The 20794-nt window shown below is 50.8% G+C and overlaps 1 protein-coding gene across 1 annotated transcript in view; it reads left to right on the top strand.

Annotated features, from left to right (window-relative positions):
• Nucleotides 1-20794, top strand: part of LOC104037459 (uncharacterized) — a 29098-nt gene that overhangs the window by 8257 nt on the left and 47 nt on the right. The window contains 8 exon segments of the mRNA XM_075710019.1: nucleotides 10848-10966; nucleotides 14702-14791; nucleotides 16666-16780; nucleotides 17259-17401; nucleotides 17541-17731; nucleotides 18125-18234; nucleotides 18610-18751; nucleotides 19189-20792. Coding sequence (XP_075566134.1) covers nucleotides 10848-10966; nucleotides 14702-14791; nucleotides 16666-16780; nucleotides 17259-17401; nucleotides 17541-17731; nucleotides 18125-18234; nucleotides 18610-18751; nucleotides 19189-20792 — 2514 coding nt within the window.

Here is a 20794-nt window from a genome sequence, read left to right on the forward strand (position 1 = left end):
AGCTGGAGATGCTGGTCCCCAGAAGGAGATCCCTATGCCAAGCTCTCCAGCTGGGACCCCTGCCTCTGAGCAGGAGCAGTTTCCACTGGATGCACTCAGCATGTACTTCTTAGTGTGAGAGCTGCTTTGGAAAAGCAATCATCATTGAATGGGTTCATGTTCAGTGGCAGCTTTGCCCTTCCTTGGAGACCCATTCTACCAGGCCAATTACTTGCATTTGGCTACTGTGCCTGTGATTTCCAACTTCCTCCCCTTGCTTTGCCCATGTCTGCCCTGAATTTCATCTTGTTTGACTTCAGATCATCCCACCAATTCACCAAAGTCAACCTTGGTTCAAGCCCTGCCTGATGAAGACCTGTGTCATCTGCAAGTCATGGCAGCCTGCTTGTGGTGTATCACATCAGGCATTTTGGGGTGAGATGGTGAAAGCCCTTGTGCTGTGCTTTCTGGTTCAGTTTTGCTGTCATCTGCTTTCTGCAGGCTCCTCTCCTGCAGCAGGAGAGTGTGGCATCACCTGGCGAATGTCCCTGTCCTCTGCTGCCTTGACCTCTCTCCATCAGAAGCCCCAGCCTATTGCCTTGTCTCCAGGCAGCTTTAATTGGTGCCATATTGATAACAAGTTCCTCTTTTCAAGCATTTCTATCAAGTCCAGGCACTTGCCCTTTCTCCTAGGCAAAGGGCTAATGGAGTCTGTCTGGGCCAAGGTAAATAGTTATAACCAGTCTGGCAGGGAGGCAGATGCCAGTGGGTGACCCTGGATGTATTCTTGCCTGGGCTGTGTGACAGCTTAAAAGTAAGAATCCCATGTACTGCTGGAGATGTTTCTTGCAAGAAACGCAGCATGTGCCAAAAAGCCCCATCTGAGGCTCTGCCTCCTCTTGGCTTCATGTCTTTGGAGCAGACATTCAAATCTTTGGGGCAGGAGAGAGACTGATTGTTTGTGAAAGGCAGGAGGAATTAGCTGCTGCCCACCATTTGGCGCCCTGCTAGCTCTCCCTCCCCACTTCAAGTCTCCTGTACAGCCTACCCTGGGTTTGGCTTTTTGTTGCTGGTGGTGGGTTTCTTGGCTTTTTTTTTTTTTTTTTTTTTCAGTTCAAATGTTTGGGGAGAGATTAGTAAGAGATGAGAGATGGATGATGCTTCTTCTGAACCTCTGGTCTTCCCCAACATGTCTGCATCAGCTGGTATTTCTTCCTGCTGCCCCTGATACGGCTTTTGCTGGTTTGGAAACTATCTCAGGAAGATTCTGCGGAGGCGACAGGTCTTCAGCTGGTTTCTTCTTGGGGGTGGTGGTGGTGGAAGGACACACATCCCTTTCTCTCCAGATGGAGAGGGTTAAACTGTCCTGCAGAGCATGCAACACACCCACTTGAGTTATCAATTAAACTTCACTGGTATTTGGCCTAGGTTGAGCTGGCCAGGCTTTGTGCTGGTGTCCAGAAGCTCACTTTGGCCGTGCCAGGTTTGCATGTGGGCTGAGCTTGTCTGACTGTAGCCCTCAGTCAGAGCTGTTGAGTTATCCCATTTTGACCTGCTGCAAGGCCACCTGAAGCAAGGAAACCAGTACACAGGCTTCCCTCAACACCCTCAGAGACCTGTGTAGGTCCAGAATAGGGGTTTTGCCAAGAACTTCCCAGGAACTTTAGGTTTTTCTGGAGCCTTCCCTTCTGATACCACTGCACAGGGCTGCAGTAAGCAGCAAGCTCATAAAAATGCATGTGGCACCTGTGACACTGGCCCAGGTCAATATAAATCATCTGCCACACAGATGCCATGAACAAGCTGGTGGAGAAGGATCTGGTTTAGAAACACTTTATAAGACTTCCTCTAAGCAGCACAGAAATAGTATTAACTTCTATGGATGGATTGAAAGCTCAGCAGGGATGGTTAGTGTTTTCTGACAAGCTCTACAGCTGTTCTGATCTTGTGCTGATTTTGGGGCTGACTACTCTTCATGGAAAAAATGACCAATTCCTGGTGTTTCCACCAGTTTTTATCTCAGACGGAGCATGACTCACTTTGAGGGAATAAGCCCAGCTCCCATTTTGCATGTTGGATTTAGAGCTGGGTTTGCACAGGTTTTTGTGCATAGTGTAAATGTTTGCACAGTAACTCTTGTAAGGTTGCTTTATCTGATGGACAAAGCAAACAGGATTTGTGAAGGGTTCATGTTAAAAGCTCGGTGACATAGAAGTGAGTTTTGCAGCACCGTGCAACTGAATTGGTCATCCTTCAAGAAACCATGCTCTGGGCTGGCTGTGTTGGCCTCTAAATCTGTCTGCAGGTTTGGGTTTATACCCAGTGTCCAAACTCTCAGAAAGGAAATTGCAAGTGGGCTCAGGGTGATGCTCTGAGGATCCTCATTTTCTTGCACTGCATTTCTAATGCTCGCTCCAGCCATAGGGCTGAGTTTTCCTCTGTTGTCTGCAACTTGTCTGGCTGCTTACATGAGCAGAAATGTGAGGAAGGGGTTTCCAACCTTCTCCATCTTCTCTGATATTTCTGATACATGGGTACTGTGTACCTGTGGTTTTGGGGACAGACCCATTTAATGGGGTTTAGGAAGTCAGGCAGCAAAGTGTCCTGGGTGGGACAGAATGGAAGGGAACCCATAGTGGGTTTGAATGCTGGTATCGGTGCCTGCTTACTTGGTGGATACTAGGGAAAGGGACTCGTCTCATGTTGTCTGGGTGGGATCAGACCCAGGTCATCTGGGTTCGATGCCAGAGCTCTACCTGCCTGGCTGCCCCATGTAGCGGGCTGGTGCTGAGCAGGGTGTGTTGGCTGGGGTACCCCTCCTTGCTGGTGTTTGCTCATCAACAAACTCAAAGCAGAAAAGGAATCGATGGCCAAACTGTCCAGGAAATTTGTTCCCAAAGCTCAGGATTTCTTGTGCCTGCCTGGTGTGAAACTTGCATGTCCCCTTCTGGATATCCTTGTGTTACTCCTCTGTAATGCTGTTTTCAGCTCACTATCACCTTCCTCGGGGTGTGAGGAAGAGCTGGTTGGTGGGCACAGCAAGGGCAGTGGCCAAGACCATGAGAGTCATGGGTCAGCAGCAGATGCACAGGAGCTTCTGCATCCTCCCCTCTCCCACCTGGGGAGGATCATGGTCATGATGATTTATGCTTGGGGTCTTCAGTTGGATAAGCAGGCAGCAGGATTGCAGCTGGAAGCTCACGAGGATTTAATTTTTGAAAGTTGAAAGAAAGTGCTTTTGGCATTTGAACTTGGTTCTGGAGCACAAGGCTGTTTGGAAACCAGGAGATGTTGTTGCAGGGTAGTGACTCACTGGATCATCTTTTAAATCTGCTTTGTTTTTAAATGTTCTCTCTCTTCTGTTGGTGCTTTAATGAGAAGCTAGAAAAACTTGTAGTTTGCTGGAAATGACAAGCTTCAGGCATTGAGAGGAAAGCTCTCAAAGCTCCATGACTCTGTAAGCTTGTTTGGGGCATACACATATCTGCTGTAACTTGTCTGTCCCCTGGTGCAAGCGCTGCAGATGTTGCACAGCTCTCTTCTGCCTGTTATCAGTCTTCCCTGTGCAAATTTTTTTTAAAAAAAAAAAAAAGAAATTTGGCATGTGAGTTTGGAGTTGGGTGTTCAGGGAAATCATCTGGATTGGCCATGCTTGTCAGCTCCTGAATCACTCCTTTCCCTGGGGTTGGGTGGGACTGGACTTTGAGACTGGTTGCTAAAATCTCGGCATATTTTAGCCAAGATGTCCTACAGTATGAAACTCCCCACTCTCCTAGGAGTAGCATGGTGGTTGCCTAAACCACTGCTGGTAAAGCTGAAGGCAGCACTGTCTCAGGCTTGGCATATGGCAGATGTGTGTCTCAAGCTATGGTGGCCCTTGGGTTATGTGTGCCAAGTGCCAGCAGGATAGTGGTGGCTATGTCCCCTGGGTCTGACTCTTCCCTGTAGTCAGGAGAAGGAATAGACCCAAAAGTCCAGACTTCCCTCTTCCTTTGCTTCGCAATATGTGCTTGTCACCAGCTTGTGGCTGATGCACACCTAGGGGAACAGCTTGCCCTGTGCAGTTGGCTATACCTCAGATGGAGACCTGCAGTAGTTGAGCAGTCCTGTGTTTGCTCTTCTCCTGAACTAGATGAAGCACCTCCATGCTCCCAGGGTCAGAGCCTGCTTTGAGCATCAGGAAAACTTCAATCTTGCCTAAGGTTATATGGGTAAAACGTGGCAAAGTTGGAGGTTCAGGGCTTGGTCTCCTCCAAGCTTTGCTCATCAGATCCAGCCTTTGAGTGCTGGTAGATAGCAATGACAATTCTGGTGCTGTCAAAACCTGTCTTAAAGGCACTTAAAGGTTTTGTCACTTGTATAAAAAATGGCTGAACCTCACCACCAGACATGCGCTGAGCTTCTGCCTGCAAACCAATTTGCAGTGGTTGCTACTTGGACCTATGTCTGATGGTCTCCCAGACCATCTGGAGTGACTTTGCTGATCCCTGTCTCTTTGAGAGTAAGTGCCCAAGGAGAAAAGCCTGTCTATGTATTAGCAGTGCTGCTGGCTGCTGTGATGCTCTGGGCTCTGTGTGGTGTGACGGGAGCTCCACTTGCTGCAAACAGTGAGATCTCATGAAAGCTTGGATGGATTTGTTTAGTGCTGAGTGGCTTGGAAAACCTCCAGCTAGCTGGAGATCCGTGCTGGGGTTCATTTCCTAGGGTTTGTGTAACAAAAGAAGCAGATGCTGGGGGTTGCAGATGTGGCTTTGCCAAGGGTGAGAGCAGCAAGAAAATAGGGCTTAAAATGTTCTGCAAGGTGGAGGGGATGTGCTTAGGGTATGTGCTGCCATGCCCTCTTCCTAGATTAAGGTCACCCAGGTGGTGAGGTCTGCAGTAGAGAGAACCAGTGGAAAACCCTCTCCTGGTAAGAGACCATGCTCTGGAGGTTGGCAGAGCTTGAGGTGACTAACAGCTCATGACAAATGGCAAGTAGTGGGGTACCTCTCTGTAACCCATTGGGCTGCACCCAGCCCAGTGTCAGCCTGGGGCAGGAGATGCCATTTTCCACGTGTTTTTTTTTGAGAACGCATGGTCCACGTATGTGTCTGTGTTCTGTTTCATCTCCTGCCAAACCTCCACCGAACACCCAATCTGGACTGCTGCCCGAGCATAAGGGAGGGCAGGATAGTGTCCTGCAGGGCTGTGACCCAACTGATACATGGAAAGCCTGTCTCCTTTGCAGGCTTCACTCTGCACCTTGCGAGCACAGATGGAGACCTAGAGGTATGCCTACAAGGTTATTGGGCATTTTGACCTGGTGGAGAGAAGTGGTTAAGGCTGCAGGTAGGAGCTGCCCAGGTGGGACCAGCTTCAGGGGCTGTTCTTCATGCTGGTGCACCAGAGGTGACAGGTCACGGGCTGTGAAGAGTAGTCAGTGTTGCAGCTGACATTTATTATATATGTGGATGCATTTTTAGACTGTGCCCATGTCATGGTTGCAACATATTTAAGATGAACCTGGGGAAAGTCTTGCATGATGCAGCCTTTCCCCTGGGCACCTAGGGCTCTCCAGACAGCCACGATAGGATCTTCTGCTTGGTCTGTGCTGAGCAAGAGCTCATCTATGCAAGGTCCAAGTGGTCCTGGTTGCCAGGTTTCAGCCACGATGACAGCCTCTTTGCTCCACAGCAAGGCCTACACCTGCTGTTTGCAGGCAAGCGTTGAGTACCAGTAGCTGCCAGTGCAGAGATGAATCCCACGAGGATGTGCTGGGTGGCATGGTCCTGCCACCACGGGAGCTGGAGTCCTGGTGGGTCTCCATTCACGTGCCCACAGGTGATGAATCCTCCAGATCTGTGCTTCCCACCAGCAGTCTCAGACATTTGCTGTCCCTGTACTGGTACAGTTAGGAAGGTTAGATCCAAGATCCGCATCTGCCATCTGTGGCAGTGATTGCTCATGGTCCTGGGAAACCTGCTCTGGCTGACCCTGCTCGAGCAGGGGGTTGGCCTAGAAGATCTTGCCAGGTCTCTTCCCACCTCTGCTGCTGTGCAACTCTGCAATGCTCTGCTGTGGGGCAGCTGGCAGCAGGTTTCACTGGGTAATCTCACTGCAGTCAGCATTAAATAAGCTTTTTTTGTTCACCTCCTTGTTGTTTGCTGTTACCATGGGCCAGAGCTGCAGGGCTCTGGACCTGAAGTAACTCAAGCAGTGAAAGGAGTTAAACTTAAATCACCCTGGGCAAGATCCTGCAGGATCATGTGGGAGCATTTGCAGCAGCAGCAGGTTGGAGAGTTTGGTGTGGGCTTTGGGGCTGCCAGTGCTCCCCTGGGCATTTCTGTGCTCCTTGGAAAAACACTGGGTGACTTTCTAATAGGTTTATAATCTGTGGTTTTGGCACTTGCCTGTTTTACTTGGATGGCATTAGCCTGCTCTGCTTGGCACAATGCCTTTGTTAGGCAGCTGAGGCAAAGGTTGGTGTTAATTTGACAGGGTTTGGGATTGGGTCCAAGAGGAAAATGGTTGTGCATGGCTTGGTGTTGCTGGAAGAGCTGGGAGCTCCTGGTTTCTTGATGCCAGGCATCTCTGGAGTCAGTTGAAAGAGAAATGCTTGCCATGGATGAAGTCTGTCATCTCCCACTGGTGTAACTCAGTCCGTGAGAGCAGAACTGACTTCAGGATTTTTTACCAAAAACTTTTTTTCCACTGACAAAACTATGCCAGAGGCAAGAGATATGTTAGCCTCCATGGCTGCATTGCTGTGTTTTTCTTCATGACTGTGGTGAGCAAAAAGTGAAGAGATTAGATTGCTTTGTTCCTCTTTCTTTCTTTCTCATGCTTGAGGTCTTCCCTCCACATTGCAGGGCTTAGAAACCTCCTTGCAGAGGCAAGAAAGCTGACCCAAAGGGATGTTCTTGGGGATGTACAGGACACATCCTGATTTATTAATGCTGAAAATGTTACTGATCCTGGCTGACATCTCCCCTGGCTTCCTTTTGAATGAAAGCCTTCCAGTCTTTGGGGATCACACCAGCAGCAGGAAGACTCCTCCAGTGCTCTGGCTGGTGCAGGGGTTCAGGACAGAGCTGGATTTCCCCCTCCTGTCTTAAACATTAAACACTGGATAGCCTCTATCCCAGCACTTTGAAATGATCACCAAATTGCTTCAGCAAATGCCTAGAATCTGTCTAGAAACTGCAGATCAGTTTTGTCATAGTCTTTTTAATCTTGCACTAATTCCCATTAATTCTCAAAGACGCACAGCAGGAGACTGAAAAAGCTGGGCACAAACAGCAAATGTGCATTGTCCTTGTATCTATAGTTACTTCTTTTACTATGGGTATATTATAGCTTGTATACATGTTGGACCTGTTTCTTTTAATCCCATTAAGTTCATGGTCTCAGCCATGTCGTGTGGAAGTGAGTCTCAACATGTAATGGTCCATTACAATGAGGATCTTAAACAGGGGGTGAATTAGCCAACTTTTAATACTGCTTGCCACCTGCTTTTTCCTGCCTTGCAGCAGATGGGGATCTCCTCTTCTTCCTGCCATCAGTTATTTTCAGTACATCTTAGCCGTCAACCCCTTGGAGATGTGCCTTCATCAGGCTGAGGGACCTGGGGCTCTTGGTGGGATTCCAGGGGGCGGCATCTCCCCATCACATAGCCTGCTCTGCTGGGGTGGAGAACCCTGGCTGTTAGTCCTCCCTGCTCCTGGTAGCACTGGCTCCAGCTTGACATTGCTGCAAGCTCCGGTCCAGATTTGCAGCACATCCCGGAGATGCTCTGCATCACCTTCATCCAGCTGTGTCAGGGAGCCAGTGGGTGGAGGCTCCAAGCCACCACCCCATGTCATTGACAGGCAATGCTGGTTCTGACTCTCATGGGGTGATCATCCTGCAAGTTGTTTCTGGTGAGCATGGGTTTATGTGCTCATAAATGTGCTGGTGAAATCCCCCAGAGACTAATAACTTGTCTCAAGCAAACGGGGGATGTTTTAGGAGCGATCCCTCCCTCCCGTGAGGTTACTTGTGTTGCAGATGGGGTGGGGTTTTTTCCTTTGCACTTTGAGTAAACGGGGTTTCTTTTTTCCTTTGCACTTTGAGTAAACGGGGTTTCTTTTTTCCTTTCCAAGTCAAAAAGTGACTAGGAATAGCCTGTGTATTCCTGGTGGTTACATGAGCCTGGAGTCCTCTATCTGGATGTGCTCAGGTGTCTCTTGGGTTTGCTCCTAACACCCGTGGTTCTTGGCAATTTGAGTGAGGATGAGTTCAGAGACCTGTTTGGGGAGGGGAGAGCCAGAGGGACACTTTGCTCCCAATTTGTTGCTTGAGGAGGACACCTAGTCATGACATGTTTGAACATGAAGAAGGTCACCACCTGAAAATGGGTACAGGAGGTCTCCAGATCATCTAGATGGCTGAGGAATGGCTGTGGCTTCTGAGAGCAGCCTCAGCACTGCCTGTCTGCTGGATGCTTATTCCACCACTGGCCATCCCTGTCAGGGTGGCTGTCTCTTGAAGCAGAGAAGTCCTCTGCAAGAACAAGACTGGGCCACAGGTGTTGAAGTGATGATGAAAGTTAGGGGAGCTCATGTCTCACATTTCTGGATTATTTTGGTGGGAGAGCACCATGCGTTTTGCCTCACACACTGGCCTCAGCATCTCCTTGGCCTCTGGCTGTGGATAGTGAGGAGTGGGCTGGATGCGAACACCAGCTGCTCTATACCACCAAAACTTAGAAGCACCAGTTACAATCCATGCCCTGTAGTTAGGACCTTGCAACCCCTCTACAGTGATGCTTGATGGCAAACCAGTTGGCAGACACCATCTCTTTGGGTTTCCTACCCTCTCTCTGTGTTCCAGGCCTTCTCCCCAAGCCAGGTCATCATAGTGTGTCCCATGGGAGATAGATTCTGCAGGATTTTCTAGCTCAACTGTGCAGAAATGGACCATTCTGTGTTTGAGAGTAGAGGAAGTGTGCATCTCTGATGGGAGATTAAAAGCCCCTTGCTAAGGTCAGTGGGAGAGTTGGAAGAAATTATTTTGCTGGAAAGCACAAAATGAGCAAGGAGGTGTTTTGTGTTGGATTCTGTAAGCCCACAGCAGCTTTCCCCAGCTTGTTGCAGCTCTCCCTGCAGATGCTGCTGGTGGACACTGCGAGAGAGCTGGAGACCATGTGCTCTCAGGACATGCATCCTCTCAAAACTCTCTCTGCCCTTTTGGAGCTTTGCTTTGGATTTCTTTTGTAATTTCCCTGCCAGTTTGCCTGATTTCAATGCTTTAGAGAAGAGTCAGCCCTTCAAAAGAATACAAATTTAAAAAAAGAATAGATGTTTCATTTTGAAACTATTCTGCTCCATCATGTATAAATTGAAGCCATACCTGTGGTCCAGATGGGCTTTGGATGTTTTTCCTTGGGGATTGCTTGGCAATCATGCAAGGAGGCTTTTTGCTTGGTGACTGCCTCAAACCTGCCTTTTGAAACTTCTGGGGACATGCCTTTCCTTGACTGATGAGCAAACTGAGCACAGTGACTGTTTTCCTGGCATTGAATGTCATCTTTCCCAACCTCTCCCAGAGGTCTTGTGTCCCCTGACCTGGCTGATCTACTTCTGGCTGATTTGGGAAGCGTCTATGCAGAGGGTCGTGCCCTGCAGAAATGGGAATATGAGCTTATGCGGGGAGCAATGAAGATTTTTGGTGTGGCTAAACTGACCCACAAGGGAGCTGTCAGGGAGTGGAAGGCATGTCCCGTGGGAGTTGCCCACAAGCTGGGCTTTCTTCCAAAATCAGAAGACCTTTTCCCTTTGGATCCAGCCAAGGTCATGCAGCACCATCAGAAACCCAGGGCTCAGACAGGGCAGGCAGTGATGCTCTGCTGGGATGTGGCTGTGCACAGGGTATGTGAATTCTGCCCAACCTCAGGGTGCTGCAGGAGCTTGTGGCAGAGGTGGGGTGGTTCCTACACAGGGGCTGATTTGAAGTTTTTGTGTGGCGTTTTGGTCCAGCTGGCAAAAAACATTCCTTGAAAATTGTCCTTTTGTTAGAAGCTAAGTTTGGACTGAGGCTTTTCAAGGATAATTCACCAGCAAATGAAGTACCATGCTGGGGATGTCCCTGGGAGCCACTCTTCTTGTTCCTGTTCCCTGAACAACTGGTTTTCTGTGTGTCCCATGACGCTTGAGGTCCTGCGACCAGGGCAAGAGGTTTCACATTGGCTGCACCCATGGGTGTTGCCTTGAAAGCATCTAGTGAGGAAGTATGAGGCAGCACATGAATCAGCCTGGGGAGGTCATGGCAGTGAGTCCTGGGAACAGAGCTGCTCGGATGTCTTGCTGGGAGCACCGTGGTCACCAACCCTCTGATCTGCCTCCAAGCAGCTCAAGGTGGAAGGGAGAAAAAATAGGGGTGCTTTGATGGCATCTCAGATGGTTTCAGAAGGTTTGCCCCGTCTCTTGTCAGCCCTAAAGGGCAGGAAACAGACGTTGTGGCACTGGGGTGACTTGAAGCCAACTCCAGCTCTACCAGGCTCTAACCTGAAGACTTCTTGCTGTGTTGGGTGGTATTTCATAGCCTGGGCAGCCCAAAAATGCTCACCTCTCCTCTATCCTCTGTGTCTCTGCCTCGGACCTTGGCAAAAGCAAGGTTTCCCAGAAATGAGACCAAGCAGGGGCTATTATCTCTTGGAGGAAGCATTGGGCAAGTTAGGGATGGCTCTGTACAGGGACTCTGCTCCAATTACCAGTAGTCTCATCTTCCTCAGAGCTGGGTCCATGTGCATTGGGTAACATGGTGCAGCCGTGCATGAGCAGCACTGGGGTGGGGAGGAGGAGGGAGAGGCTTGCCCCTTCCATGCTGATTTCTTGCCCTCTCACTCACAGCTGCAGCTACAGATGTTGGTGACTGTGTGCTGGATCACCCCAGAGCCCCAGGCGGGAATGGACAGATGGACCCACAGGTTGACAAGGAGCTGTTTCCTGAGGGGGAACTGCTGCTCCAGGTATTGTGCTGTAGCTTGGTTGTTTGGAGTCTTCCCTTGGCTCCCGCCATCTGCCAGGCATGATGGCTGGTCCCTGTCTGCTGAACTGTACAGCAGCTATGGGGCATGGGGTCCCATTTGTGGAGCAAGAGGAGACCCTGCCTTGCCAGGAGCTGCTTTGTTGTGATTTCTGCAGGCACTGAGCACCTTGGGAACAGGGACCAGTGACACTGCCTGACTGGGATGGGTCCCCATACCTGCCATTCCCTCCCAGCCCCCACCACAGTTTGCTGTCACCTTTGTTTATGCTGCAGTAGCTCTGTAGGGGCTGTACCGTAAATTGCATCTGTGAACAGAGTGGGGCTCAGGGTGGTGGGTTGTACCCTTCTCGCAAAGGTGTTGGGTGCTGTCTGCACCTGTAGCTTGCAGGTGTTAGCTGTCACTGAGCCCAAGCTTGGCATTTTTCCTTGGGACCTGCTACAGCTCATGGACCCAATGTGCACAAGCTCATCCATCCCAACCAAGAGGTGCAGGGATATCATACAATAGTGTAGGGATTGATCCCTGATTAGTCTCTGAGGTAGTGGGTTCCTTGTGTTCTAGTAAATACCAAGAGGAGAATTGATAGCTGCAGAATAAAACATCTGCCAAGAACTGTTTGTCCTACCTGGGGCATTGCATGCTCCCTAGGATGAGTTCACAGACTTCCTGGGATGAACAAAGCCCAGGTTCAGTTTGTAGGTTGCGGGGGTGGAGAGAAGGGAAGATGGATCTTGGAAGATGGTGGTGGACAAAATCAGTGGGCGGTGGGAGCTTTGCTTTGTGGAAAGGCTAGTGTGTGTCTGATGGAATAGCTCTCAATGAACTTCAGGGAACAAGGAGCCGGTGAATCAGCTGGCCAGAATGCTGTTTGTTTGGGCTGCAATTTATAAATGTAAACTGGAAGGAAATGGGATAGAAAGGCCACATGGAAAGGCTGGTTGCTGAATAAACATCTAGGCATGTCAACTTAAAACATGCTGCTCCTTGGGGCTGCAGGGCAAGTCTGTCCAACACCTTTAATCTTTCCAGTGCTGTGTTCCTGACATCACATGTGTCTGTGCTTTCTGGGCCTTCAGTCCTCTTCCTTCTTCCACCTCTCCAAATACTTGCAGGTGGATGCTTGGCTCTCCTTAAAGTCTCACTGTGGTGCCTTCAACCCTGCTCCTTCACAGCCTTACGTGAATGCCCACCATTATGGACAGGCAGGCGGGTGTGAGCAGAGCCCCAGCAGGAGCCCCCATGGGGCATTTTGCTGAGGTGGTGACTCCTGGGAGCCCAGCATGACTTTTAGTGATGAAGCCTGGACCACATGAAGTCTCCCATGTGGGCTTTGCTCCAAGAACCAGTCTCAGCTGTCTACAAGTATGATAGTCACAGAGGAACAGCTGGAATAATGTGATAGCCAGGAGGGAGACCACGATTGCCCTAGTCCCATGATGGAATTGTTCCCAAGTGCTCTCTGGCTGTTTGAGCTGGGCTGTATGATGGCAATTGTTAAGCCACCAGAGCATTGGCAGCCTCGGGTAATTGAAGGCATCTGGAGAGCTTGTGTGGTGTTAATGTGACAAATCCCCCAGCTGAGCTGCCTGATGGGTTTGGTGTTAACATCCTGCTCCCCACCCCCCTGCCCCCCAAGAGCATTTTAATCAGGTAGTGTAATTTGCAGAAAACTGACTCAGGGCCCCTTGTGGGGCTGCAGCACACAAAGGAAAGGGACTGGTCCCCCTGCAAGCTGCATCTGTACAGTATCAGGCAACATGCTCAATCCAGCAGCCTTTCAAATAATCCAAGTTACTAAAAAAAGCCAGCCCAGGCAAACCTCAGTGTGTCGCTTTAAATGGGCAAATGCATGAGCTGTGTCAGAAGATTGCTCCTGCCTCCTCTTTGCGTGGGTGGAGAGGGTGAGCAGCGCAGAAGGAGCAGCATGGGTGGCTGGACCCTTCTCTCCAGCCTGGTCTCAAGCAAACAGCATGTCCTTGTGGTCCCCCCCAGGGGCAGCTCAGCATGGCCCAGATGGGCAGTGAGGGCAGAATCTGTATTTGTTGCAGGTCCTGGCCTGATGCTTATGAGACCTGCTGAGACTTCTGCCCACATCTTGATTAAACCCAGACTTCCACTTTAGGGTTTTCTTTTCCTATTTTCTCTCCTTTTATTCACTAACAAATTAAATCTGTTACAGACAAGAGCAGGGGGAAGGAATTACTATCTAGTGCAGTACTTTCCTGGATCTTCATCTTGCTTCTTTTTCTGGGTATTCACTTGATGTGTGAGCTCCCGTCCCTCCACCCTAGCCATGATCTCCCATATTTTTTGAATAGTTTCTCTAATTTGGCATGGCTTTGGTCTTTTTCAAGCAAGGAGCTACTAGTTGGGTGTGGATTTAGCTGCAGGCCATGTGTATGTAATTGCACAGTGCAAGGCAAGAAGTGAAGTTGGCAGATGGTACGAGCACAAAGATGTTTTTAATAATGATTAGATTTTTTTGTGTTTAAAGACTTATCTTCTGTCGCCTAGAACAAAATCAGATGACAAGCAAGAGGAGAGTAACTTTCCTGGTATGGGATCTCATAGTGGCAGTTCAGTGCCAGGATGTGTTTGAGGGCCTTCAAGAGCAATGGGGCCTCTAGAGACATTTGTCAGGACCAAGAACAAAATCAGATGAGAAGGAGTTGTGGCCCTTTATAATGGGAGACAGATGAGAACAGGATGCTGTCGCCTCCTCAAAGATGTGTCAAACAATCTGCATGCTTATAAGGACCAGAGGGTTCCACTCCAGGCATCACAGATGCAATGTCAGGGCCTTTACAAATCTGGGATCTGAATTTCCAGACTCTTCCATCTCTTTTGCTTTCAAGGTGGGTATTGTTTTTAGCTGCACTACCATCTTTGAATGGTAGCGGTGACTGGATTTGTTCTTACTTTGTGTACTTTGCAATGAGTTGTTCATGTACCCTTGGAGCTGAGAGAAGTCCGAGGGACAGCACTGTCCCTAGGTGCTAAGGGTTAAAAGGCATATTTTGGGGGGTGATTGGAGAAAGTGTGGGGAGAAGACACACAGAAATGCAGAAATAAGCTGGCATAACCTCCTAACTGTAAAATTCAAGGTGAGGAGCAAGGCCCAAAGTGTCTTTGGAGGTCATCCTTAAAATGAACTAGTAGATAAATAGGTCAGGTCAGTGACTGACTGCAGTTTGGTTACTGTCTCTGAAGGCTTTGTTATGCTTGAACTGATGCTAGGCTTATGCTAGGCTCCTCCTGGAGTTGCCAGGCTCCTGCATGGCTCAGGGCAGTCCTTCCTCAGTTGTAGGCAGGTTTGTTAGAGACAATCAGAGCAACAGAAGAGTATAGCTATACCCAGCTGGTACAGCTGGAGAGGAGGTAACTAACTCTAGGTCCTCCATGAAACCTGTCCTTAGCTGGTCCCTCCTGATGCAGGAGCTGCACTCTGGTGAGAGGGCTTCAACGATGGGTCTAGAAAAGGTGGTCAGTCCACCTTTGATCATTGCTCATGCCAACCCTGAAAAAAAAAACCAAACCCTAACCAGGATTAAAAGTCTTGCATGGTCACAAGGTGCTTTCCTTTTCTGGGGGGTTCTTTGATGAAGAAGGTCCCTTCCTGTCCCCAAATGCTTAAGAAATACCTGGTGAAGTTCATCTTTCAGCAGCTGAATTGAAGCTAGGGAGAATAACTCTGGGCTCAACTTACACTTTCAGGCACTTAATGGATTTGTCATTGCCGTGACTGGAGACGGCTACATCTTCTACATCTCCCCTACTGTGCAGGACTACCTGGGCTTTCATCAGGTAGGTACTGTTTTGTCCTGGCTGTAAACAGATGGATGCAGTCCAGGTCTGGGAAGGACGTGCTGATAGCCATGCCAGGGCTTTCTTTTCTGCCCTCCCAGCTCCCTTGGGTTTTTGATGTATGTTTTCAAATGAGTCACGTTCTTTGGGGGCTGTGAAAGCCAACAAGCATGTTTGTGACTTTAGTAGGAACAGATGCAAGCCGAGCAATGGCAGGCTCTGTATCCTCTTGTCTTTGTGTGCAAGAAGGGTGTGAGATTTTTCTTGTATCGTGCTGCTGGGCATGTATGCTCTCACTTACCTCCGTAAGGTATCAAGGGCTGAGGGTATCATGATGGTGAGCAGGGTCAGTGCCCTGAAGTACTGTGGGTTCCACGGAATGCCAAGGAAAAGCAGGGTTCTCCCCACATAGACCCTGTTACCCCCTGTCCCCCTGATGTCCAGCTCCTTTGGCCAAAGGACTGAGTCAACAGGAGGACTGTGAGGCTGCCAAACCCATTTTGCTGTGTGGGTTCCTGGTGCACCTGCAGAGACTGATGTGTTTTCTTCTTTGTCCTCTCTTTGCACCCTTGCCCAGCTCACTGTAGAAGGATCCTCATGGGCTGATGCCCCAAGTCAAAACAGCTGTCGGAGGCAGGGAGTGGTCTTCTCAAAGTACCTGTATGTCTGGTTAAGCAGGAGGCTCTGCTCTGGCATGTTTCTGAGGGCAGGGACATGGCAGTTGGTGGCCTGAGCTGCCTGTGGGCTTGGCAGGTCATGCTGACCACCATGGCTGCAGAACCAGTATGGGAAAGGCTAGTCCAAGACATGGCCATAGAAGGAGGGGGCTGTGTTGGGAGGCAGGTGGTGTGAGGACTTGCTGGTGTTTCTGCAGGATGACCAACCTTACAGCCCATCTTTCCTGGTGGCCCACAGAAGGAAGATGGTTTGCACTGGGATGCCAATCCCCACAGGTTTGAGGTTTAAAAAAAAAAAGCAAAACCTACAAAAGCCTTTTTTAAAACAGCAAAAACCCCCATATAAGTCTGAAAAAGAAAAAAAAAAAAACCAGCTTGGTTTTGTCAAAATGTTTTGATCAACCTGAAATGATTTTTTTGACATTGATGTGTGGAAGAAAAAAAAGCTGCTAATATGCAGAGGGCTAGGGATGGCAACACAAGAGAGATCTTGCATGCTGTTGCAGACTGGCAATTTGTGCCCCACAAACAAATTCCCCTTTGACAACCCACAGCTTTTCTGGCTCTTTGTCCGAATTTAGTCCTGAGAAGATACTAGAAGATAGGACATGCCAGGCAAATGCTGCTGTAGCATTTACCCCATGGATGGAGAACAAAGCTTCTCAAAGAGCAGGGACTCTTGTGGCAGGGGAGGGAGCTGGAGTTTCAGCACTTCCCATGGACCCTGGTTAAGGGTCAGGAGCCAGGGCCAGTGTGAAACGTCCTTGGAAGGGCTGGGTAACACCAGGAGAACCTTAGCTTTGCTGGTGTGGGGAACAGGCTGGAAAGTTCTGCTTAGCTATCGCCAGAGGATGCTGGGGAAACAGGCAGTGTGACAGTCCTGAGCAGCCAAGGTTACTCAGACATGACCATTTCTATTGCTTCTAGAAACCTCAGAGTTGTTCCTATGACTTCCCCAGGCAGTCCTACTCTCTGCTCCCTTTTCCTCCTTCCTGAGCCACCCTCCCTAAAAGCAGCTGGTTCCCAGTCCTTGCTCTCCACACAGCACAAAAAGCTGTTTGTGTTTTCCTGTTTCTTTACACTCAATTACTGCACTTGTAGTACCCACGAAGGAAAGGCGTCCTTCTGTGTCTTCCTCCAGCCACCCCTGCCAGGCTGGGCAAGAGTCGACGCTCTTCTCCCCTTGTGTTGTTCCAGTCGGATCTCATCTACCAGAGCGTGTACGAGCTGATCCACACAGACGACAGAGATGCCTTCCGCTGCCAGCTGCATGGGGCTCCAGAGTCCGACAGCACTCAGCACACTGCCGATGGTGAGTGCCAGTCCCTAGGGACCAGCCAGCCACCTCTGCATGGCCATCCAGTGCTGGAAAACCGTCCTGGTGGTATTTATAGCCACCAACCACAGCACTGTGCTGAGGAGCATCCCATAGCCTCCCCCTAGGACTCGCAACTATCCGAGGGGTTGGCACAGCCACCTGTTGCCAAAAGCAGCCAATAGCAATGATGTGCTGTCTTTTGCTGTGCTGGAGGGATGGGGACATTTCTTTCCAAGCCTTTTTGCTTTTCAGTGGAAGTGGCTTGTTGCCTTGCTCCCATCTGAGAGGCAAGCTAAGCTTGCAGGGACCAGAAACTGTCATGAACTGGTAATTCCCCATGGCAAGGTCTCACCCCTTTTGTGAAGATCATGAGTTCAGTGGAGCAGCAAAGTCAGCTCCAGGAGCAGGTCTACAAGGCCGTGAGTTCAAGGTGTGCAGCTTGGAAAGGTTCACTTTCCCTTTGGTTTCCCAGCCCTTCCTGGTGACCAGCTGCTTCTGGCTGGATGCAGCGCCGTGTCCAGCCCCCAGCACCTCCACCCCAAGAAGCCCTCCTGCATGGAGAGGAGCTTCACCTGCCGCTTCCGCTGCTTGCTGGATAACTCCTCGGGATTTCTGGTAATGCAGCCCTATGCTGGGACACCCCTTCACCCCCAGTGTGTTCCTTAGGGGCCACTCATGTCCCATAGAGGTGGGAGCACAGCCAGTTCCCATCACCGTGTTTGCTTCACACCCATGTTTTCTAATCCCCTCTAAGGCCTTGAATTTCCATGGGCGCTTGAAATTCCTTCTTGGGCAGCAGAAGGGGGCATCAGACAGGTCTCCATTTTCTCTCTTTGCCATTGCAACTCCCCTCCAGCCATTCTCCATCCTGGAGCTTCAGACGAAGACACTGATCTTCCAGACAAAGCACAAGCTGGACTTCACTCCCATGGCCTGTGATTCCCGGTAGGGCATCTCTCGCCTTCCCTGTGGCAAAATCCCTAGTGCTGGACAGAAAACCAGAGCCTGTGGGAGCAGGGCACTTCTAACCCAGCTCCCATGGCAAGGTGTCTGATGCTTTTTTCCATCCACTGCAGTCCCGCAGTAGCACAGGGAGCAGATTAACTGGGCACCAGCACTTCTTGGTTGCTGTGTTATAGCTCAGCAAACACACCACGGAGTGGCTTTGTGGAAGAGGCGATGCAGCTCAGCTCAAGATGAAGAGTTGTACCACCCAAAGTGGGAGGCTCTGGCTAGCTGCCCAGGCACTGGGCAGGGGATCACATCTGGCTGGGGGGGTGCAATTGGGGGATCCCTCCCTCCGTCTGTGGTGTCACTGGCTTTCTGTGCTGTTTCCAGGGGGAAGGTTGTCCTGGGGTATACAGAAACAGAGCTGTGCAGGAGAGGGTCTGGGTACCAGTTTGTGCACATGGCCGACATGATGTACTGCGCAGAGAACCACGTGAGAAGTGAGTGCTGGGGGGAGCAGCAGTGCTGGCTGGGGGGGGGGGGCCATCGGGCTGGGTGCATTTGTGGGGGCCCTTGCAGCTCTCCAGCACCAGTGCAGCTCTGACTGTGCCAGTACCATTGCTCTTTGGCGGGCTGTCTGTCCCAGGTCTGGAACAGCTGTGATAAAGGCTCTCCCGTTCTGGGTGATACCTGCTTGGGAGCTGGCAGGCGAACAGCACTGCACATGGCATTGCACGCTGCCTGCATCCTGCCTATTCTGCCCCTGTAGCATGGGCACAAGATGATGCTCAACATTGTGGCATCTTGCCTGTGCCATTTGTCTGCCCCCGTGGAGTAACCATGTCTGTGCTCCCTCTGTTCTCTCCCTGCCCCAGTGATGAAGACAGGGGAGAGTGGGCTGACTGTTTTCCGGCTGCTGACCAAGAAGGGTGGCTGGGTGTGGGTGAAGGCCAATGCCTGGCTGGTGTACAAAGAGGGCAAGCCTGACTGCATCATTGCCCAGCAGCGAGCCCTGTCGTGAGTATCACTGGGTCTCCGGCTGTGTTCTGCTCTCAGTGTGGGTGGCCATGGGGCTGCTCAGGGCACGTGGAGGCAGTGAGGGTGGAGGAGAGGGTGGCTGGGTTGCACGGTTGGCACTTTACAGCTCATGCCCTCCTGTAGCAGTGGGGCATGAGCAAAACTGCTCTGAGAAGGTGGTTGCAGGCATGCTCACTCCTGCCTGGGGTGAGCCCTGGACACACAGCTCTTCCCTGAGCCATGCAGACCTCCCCATGGGCTCCCCAGAGCCTCAGTCCTCCACCAGCAGCATTGTAGTGAGCTCAATCCAGCACCCTTTTCTTTAGAAAAGCCAGGGCAGGGCTGTGAGCTCCTATCTCACTGTTGGGAGAGTGGTTTTGCCTGGCCCAGAGGAGGTGCTCATGCTGTTTCCATCTCTTTTTCCCTCTACCCTGAAGGAATGAAGAAGGGGAGGAACATCTGTGGAAGAGAAACCTGCAGCTGCCTTTTAGCTTTGCCACAGGGGAAGCAGTCCTATATGGGAATGACCTTCCCGAGTTCCTGGACTCCTTCCAGGCTAAGGAGGAGTCACAGACACAGGCAAAGTCCCGCATGGGGCAGCAGTCTGTAGACCCAAACTCTCTTCTTGGGGCCATGATGAAGCAGGATGCATCCATATACATCTCCCATGCTGATAATGTGCCTCAGTTCTCCTTGCCAGATCTCATCACTGAGCCCAATGGACTGAGCCAGAATGAGGAAGTTTGGGATGCTAAGGAGGACAGCGACTCCCTCCTGGTTGTTATCAAAACCCTCTTTGAGAAGGGTGAGGTGGACAGAAACATCTGCCAGACCCTCCAGAGCCTCAACGTGGACAATGCAGAGCTGCAGCAGTGGGAGGAGGCTCTGCTCAGCTTAAGTGCAGAGGAGGAGCTGCCAGCTCAGGAGGTTGGCGAGAGCCTAGGTACCAAGGCCACATCCTGTGTGGAGCAGATGCTCCTCAGGGAGGATGCTGGGAAGAGTGTGGACTTCCCACACTGCAGTGCATCACCCTGCAATGAGGAAGACAGTGCTGTGGCTCATTTCCAGCACTGCTGGGCAACTAATTTAGCATTTCAAGCCCCATCACAGCCCCAGGCACCTGGTGCACAAGGCCAAGATGCTGTGGTCTCTCTAGTCTCCACTACATCTGAGGTCATCTCTGCTCAACCAGAACAGCAGGTCCCATTTAACCCAGCTGATCTGGTGGGAGGGACTGTTCTGGATGTCTTGGTCCCTAGCAGCAAGTCCTCCATAGCACTTCAGCTGGCAAACCCAGAACAAGTGCTTCAAGCAGAAGTTACCACCTCTGCTCTTGTAGATAACACTATTCCTAATGATCTAAACCAGCCTGGGTGTGAGCTGGTGGGCTCAAGCTGCTCACCTCCATTGCACTTGAATGCACTAGTGACTCGGTGGCACAATGTCATGGTCCAGGCAAACCCAGCCAATGCTTTGGGTCAGAGCGCTTCTCCTGGAGGCTGCCCATTGGAGGCTTGGACAGCCATAGCTCCAAAACAGCTGGAAGCAGCAGGAACACACCTGGAGTCACAAACTCTGCTGGCCAGCAGCCCTGAGAGCCCCCCAGGAGCTGGGCTGTGGCTGCTGCCCTCCCAACCTACTCCTTGCCCTGTGCAGGGCTTGCATAAGTCCTTGTTCTCCAGGGCTGGGGACCTCCACAATGAGGAGACTGCTCTGTCTGCACAAGCATCAGCACCCTTAGGAGTCAGCCAGCTGCCAGGGGATGGTGGCTTCCTCAAACAGCCCCCAGTACTCCACCGGGAGCCCAGCTTTTCCTGGGAAGGGGAGCAGGACAAGTGGTTCATGCAGTGCCAACCATCACTCCTGCAGGCTGGGGCAGCTCCTCAGAGATGTGGTGAGGCAGTTCAGGTGCAACACAGCGGACTCCTGCTGGGGTCCAGCATGGGTACCAGCACCCACTGGACAGACCATGTGTTGCTGCCTGAGTGCCAGTACAGGAATAACCTTTTTGGACATGAGAGCGCCTTTCTTAGGGATGCCTCT

This window comes from Pelecanus crispus, chromosome 5 (genome assembly GCF_030463565.1).
Source record: "Pelecanus crispus isolate bPelCri1 chromosome 5, bPelCri1.pri, whole genome shotgun sequence".
Classification (NCBI taxonomy): domain Eukaryota; kingdom Metazoa; phylum Chordata; class Aves; order Pelecaniformes; family Pelecanidae; genus Pelecanus; species Pelecanus crispus.